General features: G+C 36.7%; 1 protein-coding gene across 9 annotated transcripts in view; it reads right to left on the bottom strand.

Moving 5' to 3' along the window:
- Nucleotides 1–195: 195 nt before the first annotated feature.
- Nucleotides 196–21,352, bottom strand: part of LOC128550317 (oxysterol-binding protein-related protein 11-like) — a 68,710-nt gene continuing 47,553 nt past the window's right edge. For all 9 annotated transcript variants that reach the window (XM_053529141.1, XM_053529142.1, XM_053529144.1 and 6 more), the window contains 8 exons: nucleotides 20,692–20,773; nucleotides 17,167–17,320; nucleotides 16,506–16,616; nucleotides 16,099–16,259; nucleotides 13,217–13,336; nucleotides 12,602–12,763; nucleotides 10,083–10,148; nucleotides 196–7,258 (listed from right to left, as the gene is read on the bottom strand). In XM_053529141.1, coding sequence (XP_053385116.1) covers nucleotides 7,193–7,258; nucleotides 10,083–10,148; nucleotides 12,602–12,763; nucleotides 13,217–13,336; nucleotides 16,099–16,259; nucleotides 16,506–16,616; nucleotides 17,167–17,320; nucleotides 20,692–20,773 — 922 coding nt within the window. In that variant the 3' untranslated portion in view covers nucleotides 196–7,192. The remainder of the gene's footprint in view (nucleotides 7,259–10,082; nucleotides 10,149–12,601; nucleotides 12,764–13,216; nucleotides 13,337–16,098; nucleotides 16,260–16,505; nucleotides 16,617–17,166; nucleotides 17,321–20,691; nucleotides 20,774–21,352) is intronic.

The raw sequence follows: 21,352 nt of genomic DNA, 5'->3' as shown, positions 1-21,352 counted from the left end.
CTAAATATGTATAATCTCCAATATCCTTATCTGCCCCAAGTCTACCATTTACTATCAACAACCTGTAACTTTTGCAAAAAGCTAGATAATACATCAGGTCAAAGTGTTATATCACAGTGAAACACCATGTGTCTGTCTGTCTGTCCTTCTGTCAGTTTCTTGATTCGAGGATGGCACAAATACAACAGAACTCTATTTTATATCACAGTGAGTAACAGTTTATTATGTCAGATCACATATATATATATCCTCTTGTGTCAACATTCTCAATATCTTATACATAACATATATATATATATTTATATATTTCATTTTGGATTTGTGAAGTTTAAAAGAACCAGTTGTAGATTTTTTTCCCAAATTAGTTGTACAAATACGTCATCTGTTATTCTTAGTGAGTATGAAAGTAGTATTTGTAACATTGTAAGTTCAAAACTGCAACCTAAAATAATAATGATCATATTTAACTTTTAAAAATGTTTAAAACATTTTTCCGCAAATTCTGCAAGATGGTCCTTTTTGACTTGACAAGTCTCGTTTATTGCATCTAAGTGAACAAAACATTATACATTTCCCATGACTTCCCTACACATTACATGATTTCCCCACACATTATGTCAGTGACATAAAATGAATATCTATACATACCGTTAAAAAAATTTCCCACAATATAGTTATTGGAAACAATTCTGCACTGCAAGCTTTATTTTTAATTTGTTTTTGGTCAAATTCCTTTAAAATAATTTAAAGAATTTTGATTTTGTAAAGCAAGTAGTGTATCCTGGCAGTCCAATTTTGTAAAGAATTGGAAAAGTTTTATTTTGGCCAATGAAATGTATATGTCCAGTAACTAAACGTAATGTGACTAAAGTCCTCACTAAAACCTATAATAATATAATAACACAGAATGATATAGTATTTTTTCGTTAGAGTTTATAACCTTTGACCTACGGAGCTGGGTCTTGCGCGCGACACGTCGTCTTACTGTGTCACACATTCATGTGTAGTTATTTTAAAATCCATGCATGAATGACAAAGATATGGACAGGACACGCCCATCAATGCACTATCATGAAAAATGACCTTTAACGTCTAAGTGTGACCTTGACCTTTGAGCTATGGACCTGGGTCTTGCGCGCGACACGTCGTCTTACTGTGGTACACATTCATGCCAAGTTTTTTGAAAATCCATCCAGCGATGACAAAGATATGGACCGGACACGCCCATCAATGCACTATCCTTTAATGTCTAAGTGTGACCTTGACCTTTGAGCTACAAACCTGGGTTTTGCGCGCGACACGTCTTCTTACTGTGGTACACATTCATGCCGAGTTATTTGAAAATCCATCCATCAATGACAAAGATATGGACCGGACACGAAAATTGCGGACAGACTGACAGACCGACAGACTGACGGACGGACAGACGGTTCAAAAACTATATGCCTCCCTTCGGGGGCATAAAAAGTATACTGAATCACAGTGCACCACTTTGAAGCACAACCCTAACCCTAACCCCTAACCCTAACTTTAGTAACAATTACCTTGACCTTGATCCCAGAAACCCCAAAATCAATCCCAAGCTGCAACTTTATATAAGTTTTCTATACACCAAGTTTCATCATGATAGCTCATTCCTAAGTTAAGTTATTGACCGGAAACCCTTTTCTATTTTAAGTAACAGTGACCTTGACCCCAGAAACCCCAAAATCAATCCCAGCCTTTGTCTTGATATAAGCTACATACATACCAAGTTTTATTCAAATATCTTTACCGAAACAAAAGTTATTGACCGGAAACACCAGTTTGACGCCGCCCGCCCGCCCGACCAACAACATACCCCAATCTAATAACTCAGGTTTTCAATGGTTAATCACCCATTAGCTGAGGGCTCTGCTTATTAATAATTTTGTATTCATGTTGCAAAATATATTTATGTAATCATATAAATTTATTTAATGCCAACTACGCTAGTGAGGTATGTTCCCCGTCTAAGTATCTGTGAAATATTTTGCAGTTGGGCCATTGTTTTCTGACAGAGATGACAAACATTCTAATAAAGATGTATGATTGACCAGAAAATGTGGCCTTCAGCATTTAAGCATGGGTTTTCTATGACTTAATGCAGTGGCATAGTATTTTAACTCTGGTAACCCGATTTTGAAGTTAATTTAGATTTCATAGACACACAATGTGAGAAAACGGTTATGATCATCAAGTAGAAAATGCATCCTCTGGAGTATAAACATGTTATTTTCTATGAGTTGACCTAGTGAAGTTCAGGTAGAAAATATAGCCTGTAGATTGTCAACACAGATTTTCTATGAACTGACCTAGTTTTTGACTGCATATTACCCAGTTTCAAACTTGTGAGGGGATTATTTTGACCAACTTTGATTAAGATTGGACAAAACTTCAGTGGAGCCAACAAAAAAAGTCCCAATTTAAAAACACAGTACATGTGTCACAGAGTTATTGACAGACAATATTCTGAAGCAGCAGTAATTGATCACAGTCAATAATATTGTTTTCATTAACAAGATACTTGTACCACTAAGAAATAAGTTACCTATTACTACAAGTATAACACACAACTTCAAAACAAAGTTCCTGTATTTTACTATTAACCAAGAAGGGTCTGACTAAATGTCTTTGGCTGCACTGTACACTAATGCTAAAAACAATCAACTGTACATGCATAAATACAAAAGGAAGTTTTATAATTTTGTTCTAAATTAAGAATAAATAGTAACAGTCTCGTGTCATACTGTAACATTGAAATGTAAAATCATTGTGTATATTTCATGTTAACAACCTTCTCCATTTCAGCAACTGTCTCGTCATTTGTATGTTTGCCAGTTAACCCACAGAAAAATTTAAAATTTACTTATCACAAACAAAGAAAACAAAACCTTTCTCGTTTTCATAAAACTGAATGAGGATTGTGTTTATTTATCCCCCCGCCAAAGGCGAAGGGGATATTAGAAATGCTCTCCGTCCGTGCGTGCGTGCGTCCGCAACAATCTTTGTCTGGAGCATATCTCCAAAAGTACTGGAGGGATTTTCTTCAAACTTCATACACTGATAGAACACAGTGGGAGGAAGTGCAGTGTGCAAGAACAATAACTTAAACTTGCCTATTTTTTGAGTTATTCCCCTTTATCTTATTTTCTTAAAAAATTTTGTCCAGAGCATAACTCCAAAAGTACTGGAGCGATTTTCTTCAAACTTAATACACTGATAGAACACATTGGGAGGAAGTGCAGTGTGCAAGAACAATAACTCTACCTTGCCTATTTTTTGAGTTATTCCCCTTTATCTTATTTTCTTAAAAAATTTTGTCCGGAGCACAACTCCGAAAGTACTGGAGGGATTTTCTTCAAACGTCATACACTGATAGAACACATTGGGAGGAAGTGCAGTGTGCAAGAACAATAACTCTATCTTGCTATTTTTTGAGTTATTCCCCTTTATCATATTTTCTTTAAAAAATTTGTCCGGAGCATATCTTTTTCATGCATGGAGGGATTTTGATATACCTTGGCACAAATGTTGACCACCACGAGGTGGAGTGTCATGCGCAAGAACCAGGTCCCTAGGTCTAAGGTCAAGGTCACACTTAGATGTTAAATGATACAATAATGAAAACCTTGTCGGGAGCATTTCTTCTTCATGCATAGAGGGATTTTGATATAACTTGGCACAAATGTTCACCACCACGAGACAGAGTGTCATGCGCAAGATCCAGGTCCCTAGGTCTAAGGTCAAGGTCACACTTAGAGGTCAAAGGTCAGATACAAGAATGACTTTGTCCGAAGCATTTCTTCTTCATGCATGGAGGGATTTTGATGTAACTTGGCACTATTATACACCATCATGAGACGAAGTGTCATGCGCAGTTCCCTTCTTTAGAATTACCTCCCTTTGTTGTTACTTTAAATAGCTTTTATTGTAACTTTTTCATTACTAATCGTAGGGAAAAATCGAGACCACTTTTCTGTATTACAACATGCACGCTACATCCAATTTTGAGGTGTATTTTGACCAATCTCTACCTGGTGAAGATTTTTGTGTGGACTTACAATTTCTTTTTTTTTTTTTTAACTTCCCTTAGTTGTTACTATAAATAACTTATACTGTAACTGTTTTTTAATTGACCGTAGGGAAAAAAACAAGACCACTTTTCTGTGGTACAACATGGATGTTATTTTCTAATTTTAGGTGTATTTTAAGATATCTCTACCTGGTAAGGAGTTTTTTTGTGGACTTAGAAAAACAAAAGACATACAATGATTACTAAACAACCACAAAATTAAAATTCCATTTGCAAATACAGCTGCTAGAGTAAAGAAGTTTGCTGCGACGGGCATATATTGTGACATTCTGGCACTCGTGTTCCCTGTTAACTTTCCATTCCTTCTTTTTACAGTAGAAAAATAGAAAAACATCATAGCTATACTGTTCATGAAAATTAATAAAATTTAGCAGTAAACCACCTCACCACTGACTTATTCTTTCTTCCACATCTTTAAAACCCCTGATGCGAACCACAACTAAATGGTTCTTCAAAGCTTTCCCCAAAATTAATACTTTCAGACACTAACTTGCCAGGAACTTTAGCCTTCAATTACAATATGCCCGGCCGGGGGATTGGCCATGTCTAACATGGCTCTTGTTTTATTATTAACAGTATGATTTTATGATACAAAACAGATAAAATACACAAAGATTATCATATAATTCGACGAGAACAAAAGCAAATAAATAATTATTATCATATGATGTGATGAGACAGAACTGCACTACAGTCTAAGACCACTGTTGGGAAGAACTAGCAAATGGCCCTACACCCTAGGTGGCCTTTAACACAGGTTTGACTATATAATACTTTATGATTAATGAATCCTTGAGATATACGAGTATTCCCCTTCACAATATTTACACTAACTAAAAGATACGACACAAAAAATATAATAAACCTAGTAATGCCATTTTTACTTGTAAACTATGAGCATTAACATTACACAATTTTTTCAGCTAGCTGGCCAGTTAAAAGCAGACATTATTTTGGCATGCTGATATATCACAAATCTCGCTATAGCAAAGTTAAAAGTTATAAAACCGAGTTTGAAGACCAGCCCTGAAATGCTACTTTGCCATTGGTCAATTTCAAAACTGTGATCTGAGAACACCTATCAGATGTTAGAATTTGAGACTGGTCTTCTATCTCAACTGTATAACCTTAGACCTTGGTTTCCTCAAAAATATTCTCAGAAATAAACATCCCGATATCTCTATTGAAAAAATTTTGCTTGTTGAAACAGGATGCCAATTTGCATTCATTCATTGCAACAAAGCTATTAGTAATACATTTGGCAATGTTAGCTTAGCTTTCGAGACTAAAAATGGAACATAATACACTTTCAGGACAAGACTTAGCGAGAACGATTGTACGCATTTTAGCCCTTACACTGCTAAATTTTTATAATGAACTTGAACATCTTCCAATTTGGATAGTACCATTAACTGTTAAAAGGGGTGCTTACCAAAAGATACTGACTGAATGGCAAACAGTGCAGATCATGATCAGACTGCACAGATGTGCAGGCTGATCATGATCTACAGTGGTCGCAAATTTAAGGCAGAATCAGTCATGTCCAGCATGATACGAGTTAAAGACACACATGCAGTTTAAATCCTATCACTTATCAAAATATATATTGCAAAATGTAAAACACATTTCAATATCCTAAAGTAGTAAGAAATTAATTTTCTTTTAACAAAACTTTGTAGAGAAAAAAACGTTATTCTAACATAACAATTCAAGAAAAACATAAGTCATAAAAGTCAGGACACAGATTTACAGGTTAACCATATGTAAAACTGCCTGCTAAATGATTTTCAGGAAAACTAAATGCAGCACTGCCTGCTCAATCGCAGAAAGAATTAACAGGTTACCTAAACATAGCACTTACTATAACTACTCAATGGGAGAAGAGATTTACATGTTGGTACAGCACTGCCTGCTCAAATGGTAGTCATCCAGATATGTTATAATGCTGATTCTCTACAAAGTTTCTAAGATACTGAACACAAAAGAAAATGAAGCACAATCAAAGCAAGCTTTGTGTGTGTCTTTTGTAGCAGCTGTTTGCTTTTTACTACATAAAGCATTTTAATACATTTACATGATTTTGCATAGTAAGGTTACAGTGACATAAACTTCTAATGTTTCAATGATCCTTGTGTTTAAGACTTCATTTCATTCCCTCCGTGACAGTGCCAAATATTCTTCAACATTTTAAGCCAGAAATTTTATATTCACTCATTGGAGTTGTACAAGAGAGGTAGTATCAAGGACAATCAAAGTAAGTTATAAGACTATTACATCGGATGTCAAATAACCTTTTACATCTTAATCAGTCAAATAAGAGCTAGTCAGTCACTTTTATCTGAGAGATAGGACTGGAGTTGTACAAGATAGGTAGCATCAAGGACAAAATAAGTTAAAACTTTACACCAGATGTCAAATAACCTTTTATATCTTAATCAATCAAGTAAGACTTATTAAAGACAGACTTTAACAAAAACCTAGACAGTCACTTTTATCACTTTCAAGTTTGCTTCAAGGTAAACAGACATCCAGGACTAGTGCCCAATGAAAGGCATGGCTGTGTGGCAGCCTGGGATAACACACATGGCTATCATGTGCAGTAATACCTTATTTCTTAATCAATCATTCTTTATAACAGACTCAATCAAACTAAGTGTGCTACCATTTTGCTTGGTTGCATTCTAAGCTTTCCTAGGATCCCCTTATATTTCAGTTAAGGTTTAGACCCGTGACACTCAGCAATTTCTGGGAGATTACATATTACAGTTAGGCAATTCAGCATTCTTCAGGCGCAAATATATCTCAATCTATACATGGCTTTCTGTAAAACTCCGACAAATCCGAAACTGCCCGACGAGAATATATATCTTGCAGACTCTCAATACAGGTCCACTACCTTAACTCAAACTGTTCAGCTACAGTATTATGCAAACAAATCTCAGAAATTATGACAGATAAAGAATTAATAAAATATGACTTTTGAAAATTTTTCTGGTTTATAATGGTGATGAATAAAGGCCTAGAAAGCATTCTTGTAGTATTACACACAGTGTTTGTGTCATCTTAAATGTCAATATTCTATGATTTTTGTTTTTTCTGCAGCATATCTTTGTACATCCATGTGTCTCCAATCTTCTTGAAGTACTGAAATGAAGAGAGATATAATACATGTTGAGAACTTAAATATAATATATTAAAATCTATTAACTACCTTTCACTAATAATAACATCTTAAATATTCATGAGCTTTTGCGCTATATTAAGCAATTACCAATAACATATTTCCCAAGCACTGTTTCGTTATACCTAGTAATAATAGAATCATATCAAAGTTAACTTGCAGCAACTATAACAGGGAAAGGCAAACTCCTCATCACAATTTCTTGCATCTCTGGTCAAAAACAAGACTATTCAAAGAAGTGAGAAAGTAATACAATGCAATACAAAGTTCCCCACTTGAAAGTGACTAATTGTCTCAACTACAGTATAACCTAATGATCTGATATCTGTCAATGATGTACATGTATAACTGTGCTATATATGCACACTATATTACAATAAAATTTGCATATATAAAATCTAATGTTGTTAATTGCTTTTAACATATATCAATATAAACTAGAGCTATCACTAAAGGTGATGAATGTACCCCCCGCATGCACTGACACAGTACATTGCAATTTGACGCACACAAGATTGCATAATTATGTGGACTGTATGTATATAGACTGTATGTATACAGTATAGTAACAAAAAACAAAGTCCCGTAACTATGCAGAATATAACATGCACCATGCACAACTAGGGTTGGTACTGATCACTTGTGTGAAGTTTCATTAAATTGTGTGCAAGGGTTTGGTAGATTAGGCACGCACAAGATTGCATATGCAGACTGTATGTAAATAGTATGTAAACAAGAAACAAAGTCCCATAACTCTGCAATTTTTGTTGCTGAAAGAACCTAACATGCCCCATGCACAACTACTGTTGTTACTGATCACTTATGTGAAGTTTTATTAAACTGTGTCAAGGGGATGAGGAGAGATGGTGCGCACAAGATTGTGTCTATGTATATAGTATAGTAACAAAAAAACAAAGTCCCATAACTCTGCAAATTTTTTTTCTAAAAGAACCTAACATGCCCCATGCACAACTACTGTTGGTACTGATCACTTGTGTGAAGTTTCATTAAATTCTGTCAAGGGGATAAGGAGAGATGGTGCACACAAGATTGCGTCTACGGACAGACGGACAGACAGACAGACGGACAGACAGACAACCTGAAACCAGTATACCCCCCCTTACAACTTTGTTGTCGGGGGGTACAAAAATACTCTTTATAACATTTCACTTGAAACCTGATGGGAAAATAAGAGAAAAATGTAATGAAATACTTCATCATATAAAAGGGAAGTAACTCTGTAGAATATACATCAGCGATTTTCTGCATTTGGTCCAAATGACACAAGATTGTTACCTTGAATATTTATACAAACTTATTTAAATATCCATACATGGGCAACAAGAGCTGTCACTATTGGTGACAAATGCTCCCAAAGAGTGCCCAAAAATGCTACAGCTGTATGCGTAAAAAAATCACATATCATTTTGTGACCTTGATCTAAGAGGCCTGGGTCATAAGCGTGACACACATTCTCAATATGATTAACATTTATTTTAACTTATTTTCAAATCCCCTGATAAATGGCAGAATTATGAACCAGACAGGAAAAATCTTTTAAGTGTGACCTTGACCTTGGAGCTAGGGGTCTGGGTCTTGTGCATGACACCTCATCTCATTATAGGGAACATTTATGCCAAGTAATTTCAAAATCCCTTCATCAATGGCAGTTATGGACTGTACAAGAAACAGACCATGTTAACCTTTAACCTCAAAGTGTGACCTTGACCTTAAAGCTAGGGGTCTGGATCTTGCGCAAGACATGTTGTCTCATTATGAGGAACATTTATGCCAAGTAATTTCAAAATTCCTTGATAAATGGCAGAGTTATGGACCGGACAAGAAACAGACCCTGTTAACCTTTGACTTCTAAGTGTGACCTTGACCTTGAAGGTAAGGGTCTGGATCTTGTGCATGACACGTCATCTCATTATGGTAAACATTTATGCTAAGTTATTTGAAAATCCCTTCATGGATGGCAGAGTTATGGACCAGACACGAAACAGACCATGATAACCTTTGACCTCTAAGTGTGACCTTGACCTTGGAGTATGGGTCTTGTGCATGACACGTCGTCTCATTATGGTGAACATTTATGCAAGTGATTTCAAAATCCCTTTATGGATGGAAGAGTTACAGCCCGGACAAGAATTAACGGACGCACGCATGGACGGACAGTGCGATTTTAATATGCCCACCTTTGGGGGCATAAAAAAGTTACAGACAGAACAAGAAGTGACATAAAAAATTTACAGGCCAGACTGGGGAAAACCAATGTTTACTTCAGAACTCAAGTGAGACCTTGACCCTTAAGCTATGGCTCTAGATGTTGAGCAGGACACATTGTCTTATTATGGGGAACACTTGTACCAAGTAATATTAAAATCCTTTGATGGATGGTTGAGATACAGATTAGATAGGGAAAAGGCCATATTGACCTCCAAGTGTGATCTCAACCTTTGAACTGAGGTCATTAAAGGGAACACTTGCGTCAATTTATATTCAAATGTTTTGATGGATGACAGAGCTATGGACTGGACATGAAAGTATGGATGGACAGCAAAAGGACAAATAGATTGATAGACAGAAAACTGCATTCCTACAGTCGCTGAAACTGTTTTTTAATCAGCAGGGGGCTGATGATGCATCTGGACAAGTTCAATATTTTTGTTAAAATCAGACTGAAAATTATTCTTCACATAAAAGATATCCTGAAATCTAAGCTACTTTATATCAGAGGCTGTCATATATACAACCAGTAAATATAATTTTCAGTATGTAACATACCTTTGTCGGGAAATGAGTATTTGTGTCTTTTCTATGTCTCTCTCCTTCCCTCTGTCTCTCTTCAAGCTACAAAAATTATATGTTAATATAATAATATTTACTTCATTCTTTATACACTTGTAATACAAATGAACTAAATGTATATTTAAACAAGCTGCCCTATCTTCCCACATCCCCCCCCACACTCTGATCAATCATTATGCAACAATGTTTCTTCTACTTTCACAATCACAAGTGTTAATTTTGTTGCTGTTGAAAGTCAGTTCAGAAATATTAACTTTTGGCATATGTAACAGTTATAAGTTAACAAGATCTTGAATGTCCTGAAATGGGAACAAACTTCCCCTCATAAAGCAGAGGTAGAAGAAAATTAGCAAAGTTTATAATGCCTCTTGTTTAATCATTAAACCTTTGCTAGAGAATATGGGTACCATGACAGGGAACTCGTTAACAAGACAACAGGAGCTGTTTAATGACAGCACGCTCAATTATTCTGAAGCCTTTCAAATTAATAATAGCTTATATACTTCAGCTTTAGCAAGTTGAAAACTGGGCATAATTTTGTAAACTGTATATCGGAGATACAGAACCTGTCTCAGAAGGGTCATTATCATATTGCCTAAGACTTATGAAGAGTATGAAAGCATTCAGTATAACAGTTCCTGAGAAACCTGCTTACATGCAAAACTTTCAACAAAATTTCCAAGTGAAAATGGGGCAAAATTTTGCCAAATTTAAACCTGCAATGTTAAGTCAATTCATGATGCCAAAGATGTCTGTACAATTTGAAAATACTTGGTCAAGAAGTTTCTGAGAAACCTTCTTACATGCAAAACTTTCAACAAAATTTCCAAGTGAAAATGGGGCAAAATTTTGCCAAATTTAAACTTGCAATGTTAAGTCAATTCATGATGCCAAAGATGTCTGTACAATTTGAAAATACTTGGTCAAGGAGTTTTTGAGAAACCTTAATACATGCAAAACTTCACAAAGTTTCTGTATGTTAAAAAGGGGTATAACAAGAGCACCGCCTTGCGGGTGCTGACGCTCATCTGATTTTTTTTTGTGTAATAGAAATATTGTCCTACCCATGATTTTCTAAGTCTAAAAAGGGGCATCATTCTTGCAAAAAGCAGGATAGAGTTATGTTTCTTGATGTTCAGTGTCCACTTATGATGGTGAAAAACTGTTGCAAGTTTTAAAGCAATAGCTTTGATAGTTTATGAGAAAAGTTGACTTAAACATAATACTCAACCAAGAAAATGATTTTCTAAGTCCAAAAGGGGCAATAATTATTGCAAAAAGCAGGATGGAGTTATGTTGCTTGCTGTACAGGTCAGCTTATGATGGTGAACAGTGTTGCAAGTTCAAGCAATAGCTTTGATAGTTTAAGAGAAAAAGTTGACCTAAACATAAAACTTAACCAAGAAATCTGATATTTTCTAAGTCAAAAGGGGCCATAATCTTGCAAAAAGCAGGATGGAGTTATGTTTTCTTGCTGTACAGGGTCAACTTATGATGAGTGAACAAGTGTTGCAAGTTTTAAGCAATAGCTTTGACAGTTTAGGAGAAAAGCTGACCTAAACATAAAACTTAACCAAGAAACTGATTTTCGAAGTCCAAAAAGGGCAATAATTCTTGCAAAAAGCAAGATTGGAGTTATGTTTCTTGATGTACAGGGTCTGCTTATGATGGTGAACAAGTATTCCAAGTTTCAAGCAATAGCTTTGATGTTTAGGAGAAAAGTTGACCTAAACATAAAACTTAACCAAGAAATCTGATATTTTCTAAGTACAAAAGGGGCCATAAATCTTGCAAAAATCAAGATGGAGTTATGTTTCTTGCTATACAGGGTCAGCTTATGATGGTGAACAAGTATTCCAAGGTTCAAAGCAATAGCTTTGATAGTTTAGGAGAAAAGCTGACCTAAACATAAAACTTAACCAGGCAACGCCGACGCAGACGCCGACAACCGCTCAAGTGATGACAATAACTCATCATTTTTTTTCAAAAAATCAGATGAGCTAAAAATGTTACAATTATATAACTTGCCCTGTTAGGTCAACTCTTTATGCTGAAAACATTTGCAAAGTCTGAAAGCATTTCACCTTGCACTTTTTGGGAAAGCCTGCTAACAAGCAAAACTCAAACCAAATTTCTAAGTTAAAAAGGAGCATAATTTTGACAAAATAAAAGCTAGAGTTATGTATCTGTCCTGTGAGTTCAACTCATGATGCCGAAGACATGTGTGAAGTTTGAAAGCATCTAGTACTTTTTGACAGACCTGTTTACATTAAAAACTTTTGGGATGCTGATGGTGATGACAAAGAATGCTCTCATATAAGAAAAACTTCAAACAGTCAAGCTTTAAATCAAAGCTGTTGCAACAAAAACATCTATGTAACTTCACAATAACAGCTCTGAGTATTCTCTGTATGACAGAAATTTTGTACCCAGGCCTTATTATCACCCAATAAACAGCTAAGAAATGGTGAAAAAAGATCATTTTCCCAACTTACAAATTTTTTGTGTTCAGTTGCTGTGTTGATATCACCAACTCTGAGGGCATTTGTGACATGTTGCCATAGTTTCCGTGATTCAAAATCTCCTTGTTTTTCCACTGGTCGAACCCGCTTTCTCCAGATATGATTATCATGTACATTTATCACCTTTGTTTCTCCCTGAAAGTTATAAATTCAACTTTGCTACAGTAACATAATCAACTAAATCGGAATTTGTACAGGTGTAACTGTATTAGTCAACTGCATATCTGAACTGACACAATCAAAACTATATGCTTTGGTTAATGTATTGTAAGCAATCATGATACAAGTCAGAGAACATTTGCATTACCATGGGATAAAGTTCATCAACAAGGTCCTCCCTACTAACCTAGCAAACAGTAAATCTGCTATGGAAAATATACTTACATTTGCATAGGTAAATTCAAAATGGCTATTCCACATGGAAAATATACTTACATTTGCATAGGTAAATTCAAAATGGCTATTCCACATGGAAAATATACTTATATTTGCATAGGTAAATTCAAAATGGCTATTCCACATGGAAAATATACTTATATTTGCATAGGTAAATTCAAAATGGCTATTCCACATGGAAAATATACTTACATTTGCATAGGTAAATTCAAAATGGCTATTCCACTCTCCCTGTACTTTACAACATATACTGCCAGTGTTCCCATTCTTCACTTCTGCTGTTACCCGATGTAATTTTCCACCATAGAAAGGCTGAAATCACACGATAGCAAACACACTTCATGCCATTTATAATTGCAGAGCTTCTATATACTACTACTTGCATATACACTAGAAGATGCTTTTGTAAAAAAGCGCATGTCTCCCCCAATGCATAGTCATATATGCAAGAAGTCAATAGGGGACAAGAGCGAAAGTCAAAGAGACACTGATGGTTGGCTGCAATAGGGATCACCTACTTGGCATGTCCAATCATCCCACTAAGTTTCAACATTCTGGGCCTAGTGGTTCTCAAGTTATGAATTGGATACAATTTTCTATGTTTGGGCTGCTGTGACCTTGACCTTTAATCAAGTGACCCCAAAATCATTTGGGGTCATCTACTCTGCATGTCCAATTATCCTATTAAGTTTCAACATTCTGGGTCAAGTGGTTCTCAAGTTATTGATTGGAAAGAGTTTTCTATGTTCAGCCCCCTGTGACCATGACCTTTGAAGGAGTGACCCCCAAAATTAATAGGGGTCACCTACTTTGCTATTTCTATCTCCCTATGAAGCTTGAAGTTTCTAGGTCAATTGGTTTTCAAGTTCTAAACTGGAAATGGATTTCCATTTTCTATCCGCTGCGACCTTGACCTTTAACGGAGTGACCCCAAAATCAATAGGGTCATCTCCTCTGCATGACCAATCATCCTATGAAGTTTCAACATTCTGGGTCAAGTGATTCTCAAGTTACTGAATTGAATTCGTTTTCCATGTTCAGGGCCATGTGACCTTGACCTTTGATCAAGTGATCCCAAAATCAATATGGGTAATGTAGTCTGCATGTTCAATCATCCTATCAAGTTTCAACATTATGGGTCAAGTGGTTCTCAAGTTACTGACCAGAAATGGTTTTCCATGTTCAGCCCCCTGTGACCTTGACCTTTAATAGAGTGACCCTAAAACAGATAGGGGTCATCTCCTCTGCATGACCAATCATCCTATGAAGTTTCAACATTCTATGTCAGGTGGTTCTCAAGTTACTGACCGGAAATGGTTTTCCATGTTCAGACCCCTGTGACCTTGAACTTTAACTGAGTGACCCCAAAATCAATAGGGGTCATCTACTCTGCATGTCCATTCATCCTATGAAGTTTCAACATTCTAGGTCACTCAAGTTATTGAACTGAAATGGTTTTTCATGTTCAGGCCCGTGACCATGACCTTTAATAGAGTGACCCCAAAATCAGTAGGGCTCATCTACTCTGCATGACCAATCATCCTATGAAGTTTCAACATTCTGGGTCAAGTGGATCTCAAGCTACTGACCAGAAACGGTTTTCCATGTTCAGACCCCTGTGACCTTGAACTTTAACTGAGTGACCCCAAAATCAATAGAGGTCATCTACTCTGCATGTCCAATCATTCTATGAAGTTTCAACATTCTTGGCATAGTGGTTCTCAAGTTACTGACCGGAAATGGTTTTCCTTGTTTCGGGCCCCTGTGACCTTGACCTTTAACGCAGTGACCCAAAAATCAATAGGGGTCATCTACTCTGCATGACCAATCATCCTATGAAATTCAACATTCAACTGGTTCTCAAGTTATTGATCGGAAATGGTTTTCCATGTTCAGGCCCCTGTGACCTTGACTTTTGACGGAGTGACGCCAAAAACAATAGAGGTCGTCTACTCTGTAAGTCCTGCCACCCTATGAAGTTTGAAGGTTCTAGGTCAAATGGTTCTCCAGTTATTGATCGGAAATGAAGTGTGATGTATGGACGGTCGGACAGGGCAAAAACAATATGTCTCCCCAGAGGGTGAAGGGGGGCTGGGGGGGGGGGGGAGACATAATAATAATATCTGTCATGTGTTTACGAATCGGATAGAAATATCCGTCCCGAGGGCACCTGCACATTGGGCAGTAATGAGGTTTGCTGAATTACCGCCCATGCGCAGGTGGCCGAGGGACAGATATTTCTATCCAATTTGTAAACACATGACTGATATTTTTTCTTGCATACCGTATACAGGTTAGCATTTAATTCTGGCAGATTATTTTTCTTGCATAACGTATTTACAAATAACTGGTAGAAATACTTTCTTTGTAGCACTCTTTCTTATAGAAGAGCGCGGGAAATTAACGTCCTGAAGCAGAAGTGACGTCATGACGTTTTGCGTTACGCATCATAACAAAGTTCCACTTCAGTTTTATCGTTTGTAGCGTGATGTTACGTTCTTACGGTAAACTAACATATTTTGAATCGAGAAATATACTAAAAGGAATGGAGAGAAACTATCAAGGTACCTGCTTTTTTTTGTATTTTTACATAAACAATATATTATCAGTGCATGAACCACTAGTTGTCATTAACAGCACGAGACTCATCTGGCATGGGGGGTGCCAGATGGGTTTTGCCGGCATGGGTAAAATCACTGGAAACGCTAGTCCGGTGTGCAAGAATGAATATTACTGAAAGACTTCAAACTTATTAAGAGTACAACAGAATGACAAAACTGTAACTTATGTAAACAGGTAAACTGTGAACTAGCCCTAATAAACAGAGGGCATAACTGTCTGTGATGGAAGTGACCGAGTGGCAGCCTGAGACAGACATGCTATAGCCGTTTATTTTCTCAAGTTTTCATAAACTGTATAAAACTGTCAATATCTTTTTGGAAGGACAAATCTATTTCCCCTACAAAAAAAATATTTTGTGGGAGCACAAAATTATTAGAAATTACTCAGATTAAACAACAAGCATTTTTATATTAACTAAATATTTCCAGTATACAGTAGATCAATCAACTTACCTTTGTATGAAAGACAACTGATGCATTCATATTAGTTTTCTGACATGTCATCTGAATTTTATCACCGAGCTCCACCCATGGTGTGGTCAGTATAGATCTGGCATACGCACTCGGTAGACTGAACACATACTCTTCATCAAAGTCTAGAAGCTTGAGGACCACTGAAAATATTTATTTATCATATCATAGTAACTAATCAGAAAGGTAATTTAAGGGAATTAGAAGACCATCGAGTGTAGTTCACCAGTCTATTTCCTTGAAAGTTACTATAATAGTGCCTTGAAGGGAGAAATATTTGTGTTCAAAGTTGACAAGAATAATTATTGACAATACATTCAATGATATTTGAAACTCAGATAAATTGCCCTTCAAAAAAATGGTTAGTACAGCAAATGTCATGTACATACCTTTTCCTACCATAACAACTCCTATAGACATCCCCATAAACTTTGACTTGGTATATATAGACGCATTTATACACACATTATGCATGGGACACTCAAAGTAGAATGCAGAAACTGAAATAAACATGGAAACAAATTATGGATTAACTAGTTTAATTTTTTACAAGAAATTTAACAATTCTTACAAAACACATACTTACTGCATACGGAACAGCTGAACAAGTTTTTGACGTCATAGGCATTAGGCATGAGATTTACACACCAAAGGAAGATTTTTTTTCTACTACACAGCATGTCATTGGTACAGAAAAAAGTTTGACATGAATATAAAATTTTTGAAAATTTATTTTGTTTGTTTTTAGGTTTAAGGCCGCTTTTCAACCGTATTTCAGCTATGTAACATCAGGCAGTTAACCCAACCAGACTGTTCCTGGATTCTGTACCAGTACAATTTTGTTCTCTGCAAGTAACCGCCAACTTCCCCACATGAATAAGAGGTGGTGGAAGAATGATACCAGACATAATGTCTTTTATCAAATCGTCATGGAGAACATACACCTAGCCGGGGATCGATCTCACAACCCTGATATACATAGATCTGCGCACTCTCTATTGAGCTAAGCAAGCAGGCTTGAAAAGTGTACTTCAATGGTTTTACACATACCAGGAGGATGATGTGACACTTGTTCTGCTGTGTACGTCATCAAACATGGTTCTCCTTGGTCACCTTTTGACCCTTCTTGCTTTGGAGGTATTTTCCACGAACAATGAAATGTCTCCCCTATTATTGGGTTATAAGGTTTCTTTGCTATAGAGCCCTGAAAAATACATGAATACATAAAATAGATATCATGGGTGAAAGTATGGAATATTGAAAATCCTGAAAAATTTGCTGGGGGCTTGGGGGCCGCTAGGGCCCCTGGTGGGTCCAGGGCAAAGCCCTGGTAGGGGGGGGGGGCCAGGGGGGCAAAGCCCCCCGGAAGCTTCTGAGAATTAGTGATTTTGAATGCTTAGAACAGCCCTATTCTACCCTTATATGTGTGCCAAAAATTTACTTATTATATTGCACAAAATGCATGATTTTCAGTTAACAGTAACTTTTCTAAGTCAAGGACTTGTTTCAACAATATACCCTCAACATATTTTTGTAAGATTCAGACTGAAACAACCTGAAAATTCTAGCAACATTTTTGTTTTTTCATGCCACCATATTTTAATGTTCTGGCACAACATTCACAAAATGCAGACCCTGCAATATCCGGTTTTCGTAGCCAAAGACCCCATCGATCACCATCAGTGTCACATTCATATAGCCAAGCCCATCTCCATTTGTTACCATGTTTGCTTTCTAAGTCCTAAGTATTGTACGCTGGCGGTAAAAACATTATTTTTCACGCACTATCCCGTGCTGCCCTAATTACGGCGTGTTAATCCCCAAAAGAAATCTTGATCTTCCTCCTGTTCCCCGTGGAAAGATTGATACTTTGGAGATAAAAAGCGTGCAAAGCGTAGAAATCAAGACATGCGTGTGAAAGTCCGTGCAAACTTTGACGCGGCAACTTTTAGGCGCACGTGAAAGTCATGAAAAACGTGAGTGAATACTGAATAGTTATATAAATGGTCGTCTAAAATGATGTTTTAAAACAAACAGTTGAAGTAAATTTCGGTACGTAACGGGATCGAGTAATCATCACTGCAATATTTTTTATAAAAGTGACTTTTCCGTGGTTGACGCTTGTTTTATAATTGGAACTCTTTACAAGGTGTGTATAATAAAATCCAGACATCACGAAAATTGCCAAAAATATCCGGACATTCGGTCCTGCACTGCCGGGACGAACATTAAATATGAAACAAACAGGAATCTTGCTTCCTTTTATCAGTATGCAGCTGTTAATATATTTTTCTTGTATCCTATCTGATCTAGACTGCTTTGGATTCGAAAATCCCGAAAAATAATTATCATCAACCCACCCATGTTCAAAGCTGAAAAAAACATTAACAATTATCGGTAAATATTATGTTGATGAAATAAGTACTGGCCTTGTTTTCGTCATCAGTTAAAACCCCTTAAAGAGCTAAAAGAAGTGTGTCGGTATCATGGCATCATTCTGGAGTGGAGATCAAAGTTGCCCGAGATTGTCATGGCATTACGTCATGTTTTCACGCCATGTGACATCATTGTCTGATCGTACTGCCTCGGTTCTTTAAAACAGTAAAAAAGTATCTTCTTTAGTTTTTTAATGCGAATGTGCAATATCCCGTATAAACTGACAGGTAAATGTGTCAACGAAAAGTGACCTATTTGCCCTCAAAAAATTTACGTTATTGTTTGAGAAGAATATCTCACATAGTGTTGTGTCAAAAATACATCTACAAACATTCACTTACTTATCAAACTTATTTAAAACCACAGCGACATCATACTGCTTTATTTTAAAACCACATTTCTATTTACGTTCACGAGGTCACGTGACCTATTCTGCCGCATTACACAGAAATCTGTTTGCCAAAAATTGTATTATTCATGTATTGAAATAGCTGTCGCTTTTTTATTATTTAAGATTTTTTAATTCTGTTTTTTGTACTTTCTTGTCAAAAGTCTGAATTTTATGACCATAGAATGTATTATTTACTTACTTTCAGAAATAAATAAATATTTAAGATCGCGCTGTTTGAAATTTTACAAATAAATGTATGAAAATTCGATCGTTTTTATTGAATTTTGCCTACATCTCTGTCGATATCTTATCAAAATCGTTATAGAATTCAAACTGTATTACTTCTCAAGCGGTGTTGGAAATTTGAAGCGATTATATCAAAAAATGAATGCACTACGCGCGTTTTTTGTGTACGTGTCGATAAACAGAAGTAACGGCGATCTAGCCTAAATTAGACATTATTATTACGATAGGTTGCACGTGTTCGTGGAAAGGAAAATTACTGGCATGACGTTTTGATATCTTTACAATTCGCGGGTAAATTCCAGTCAATCCAGGTTATTTTTAGGGATGTAATTTCTGCATTTGATAAAGATACGAGGTAAAATCCACTCGTACGATCGGATGAGCATACAGAGAGGTCCACTCGTCCCTATCCAGACTTTAACCCGCCAATACTCGTATAAGACATAACTCGCAATATACGAAGCGTCTACATGTTCGTGGTGTTTGAAGATAAAATTGCATGCAAGAAATCGAGGAATACATGCTGCAGACAAAAGTCCGTGCAAATTCTGAGGCGCGGGAACTTTTCGGCACATGTAAAATTTATGAAAAACGTAACAGTTGTTTTCATTGAAGTACAGCGCCTATGCGGGCCAATCAAAATTGTCGTTACATATTGACGATATGCGAGATGCACTGCAAACGGCAAATGTGATAAACAGAGTCGACTGTGTTTGTCGGCGATCGACTGATTTTTCAAGCTTTGTTGATTGATGACATCATACCAACACCCCCACCCCCCCGCCCTTGAATTTCGACCCAGATTTAGACGATTTGGAAAAACGATCCCGGCCGAGATGGAAAATCCGGAACTTCCGGAAAACTTTCACCCATGGATATAGAACAAAACAGTAAATACTCACAATTTAAAGAAACTGCTGATGTATTGAGCTAATACCAAACAAGAGTGTCAGACTGTCACAAAATATGCCCTTCATCGATCTTGGCCTAATTCAAGGGCCATAATCCAGCAGTGCCACAGGCGATTTGGGTGGTCATCAAACTTGGCTGAGATATTATGCCTACAAACATTGTCACCAAGTTTGGTGAAGACTGGATGAAAACTGTTTGACTTAAGAGCGGACAAGGCTAACTTCGCAGTCTTTCGAGTAATTAAAGGGCCATAATCCAAGAGTGCCTGGGGTGTTTGAGTGGTTCTCGAATTTGGCTGAGATATTATGCCTACAAACATTGTGAGCAAGTTTGATGAAGATCGGATGAAAACTGTTCGAATTAAGAGAGCAGACATGCTTTGGACGTCAAACTGGAACAATTTCTGTCAGCAGTGTCTATTTTAAAGTCTGGTGAAACTTATAGATATCAGAATTTTGATGTAGAGCTGTGGACTATCGAGAATCAAGCTAATGTGAACATTATGCAGTACTGATTTTTGAGCTGTGAATCACTGTTATATAAATGACTATTGAAAAATGGCTTTAAACACCAAATGAAAACAACATTACCTGCCTTCCAGCATGGAATGATGTAAGATACCACTCTAATACACCCATCATACGATCCTCCGGATCAGGTAGACTTGTTATTCTGTCAAGGAAACAATACATACATATAAACTACAACAAATATACTCCTGCCTCAATCCACATATCAGCAAAACTGTGTTCAAGTCTCAAGCTCAATGAAATCTTGGCCAAGGCCGAACCACAGATCAAATGGGGTTGCCTGCTGGACAACACTTGTGTGCTTGGCCTAGGCTGATCCATAGATCAATTGGGGTTGCCTCCTGGACAACACTTGTGTGCTTGGCTTGGGCTGAACCATAGATCAATTGGGGCTGCCTCCTGGATAACATTTGTATGCTCGGACAAAAGAAGAAAACTAGATAAGACAAACAATGTACCTGTATTTGTGGATTTGGATAAGTCTTGCACTATATGGCAATGTGTGACCATGATGGTAAGCAAGTGTTCAAAGTTTCAAAGCCATATATCAGTTTAGACAAAATATGGAATGGTATGCGAAACTTAACTAATTCCTATGTCAAACAAGAGCACCGCCTTGCGGGTGTTGACGCTCATCTGATTTTTTTTGTGTAATAGAAATATTGTTCTACCCATGATTTTCTAAGTCTAAAAAGGGCCATCATTCTTGCAAAAAGCAGGA

This window comes from Mercenaria mercenaria, chromosome 17, assembly GCF_021730395.1.
Source record: "Mercenaria mercenaria strain notata chromosome 17, MADL_Memer_1, whole genome shotgun sequence".
NCBI classification, from domain to species: domain Eukaryota; kingdom Metazoa; phylum Mollusca; class Bivalvia; order Venerida; family Veneridae; genus Mercenaria; species Mercenaria mercenaria.
This window is presented reverse-complemented; position numbering and strand designations above follow the sequence as displayed.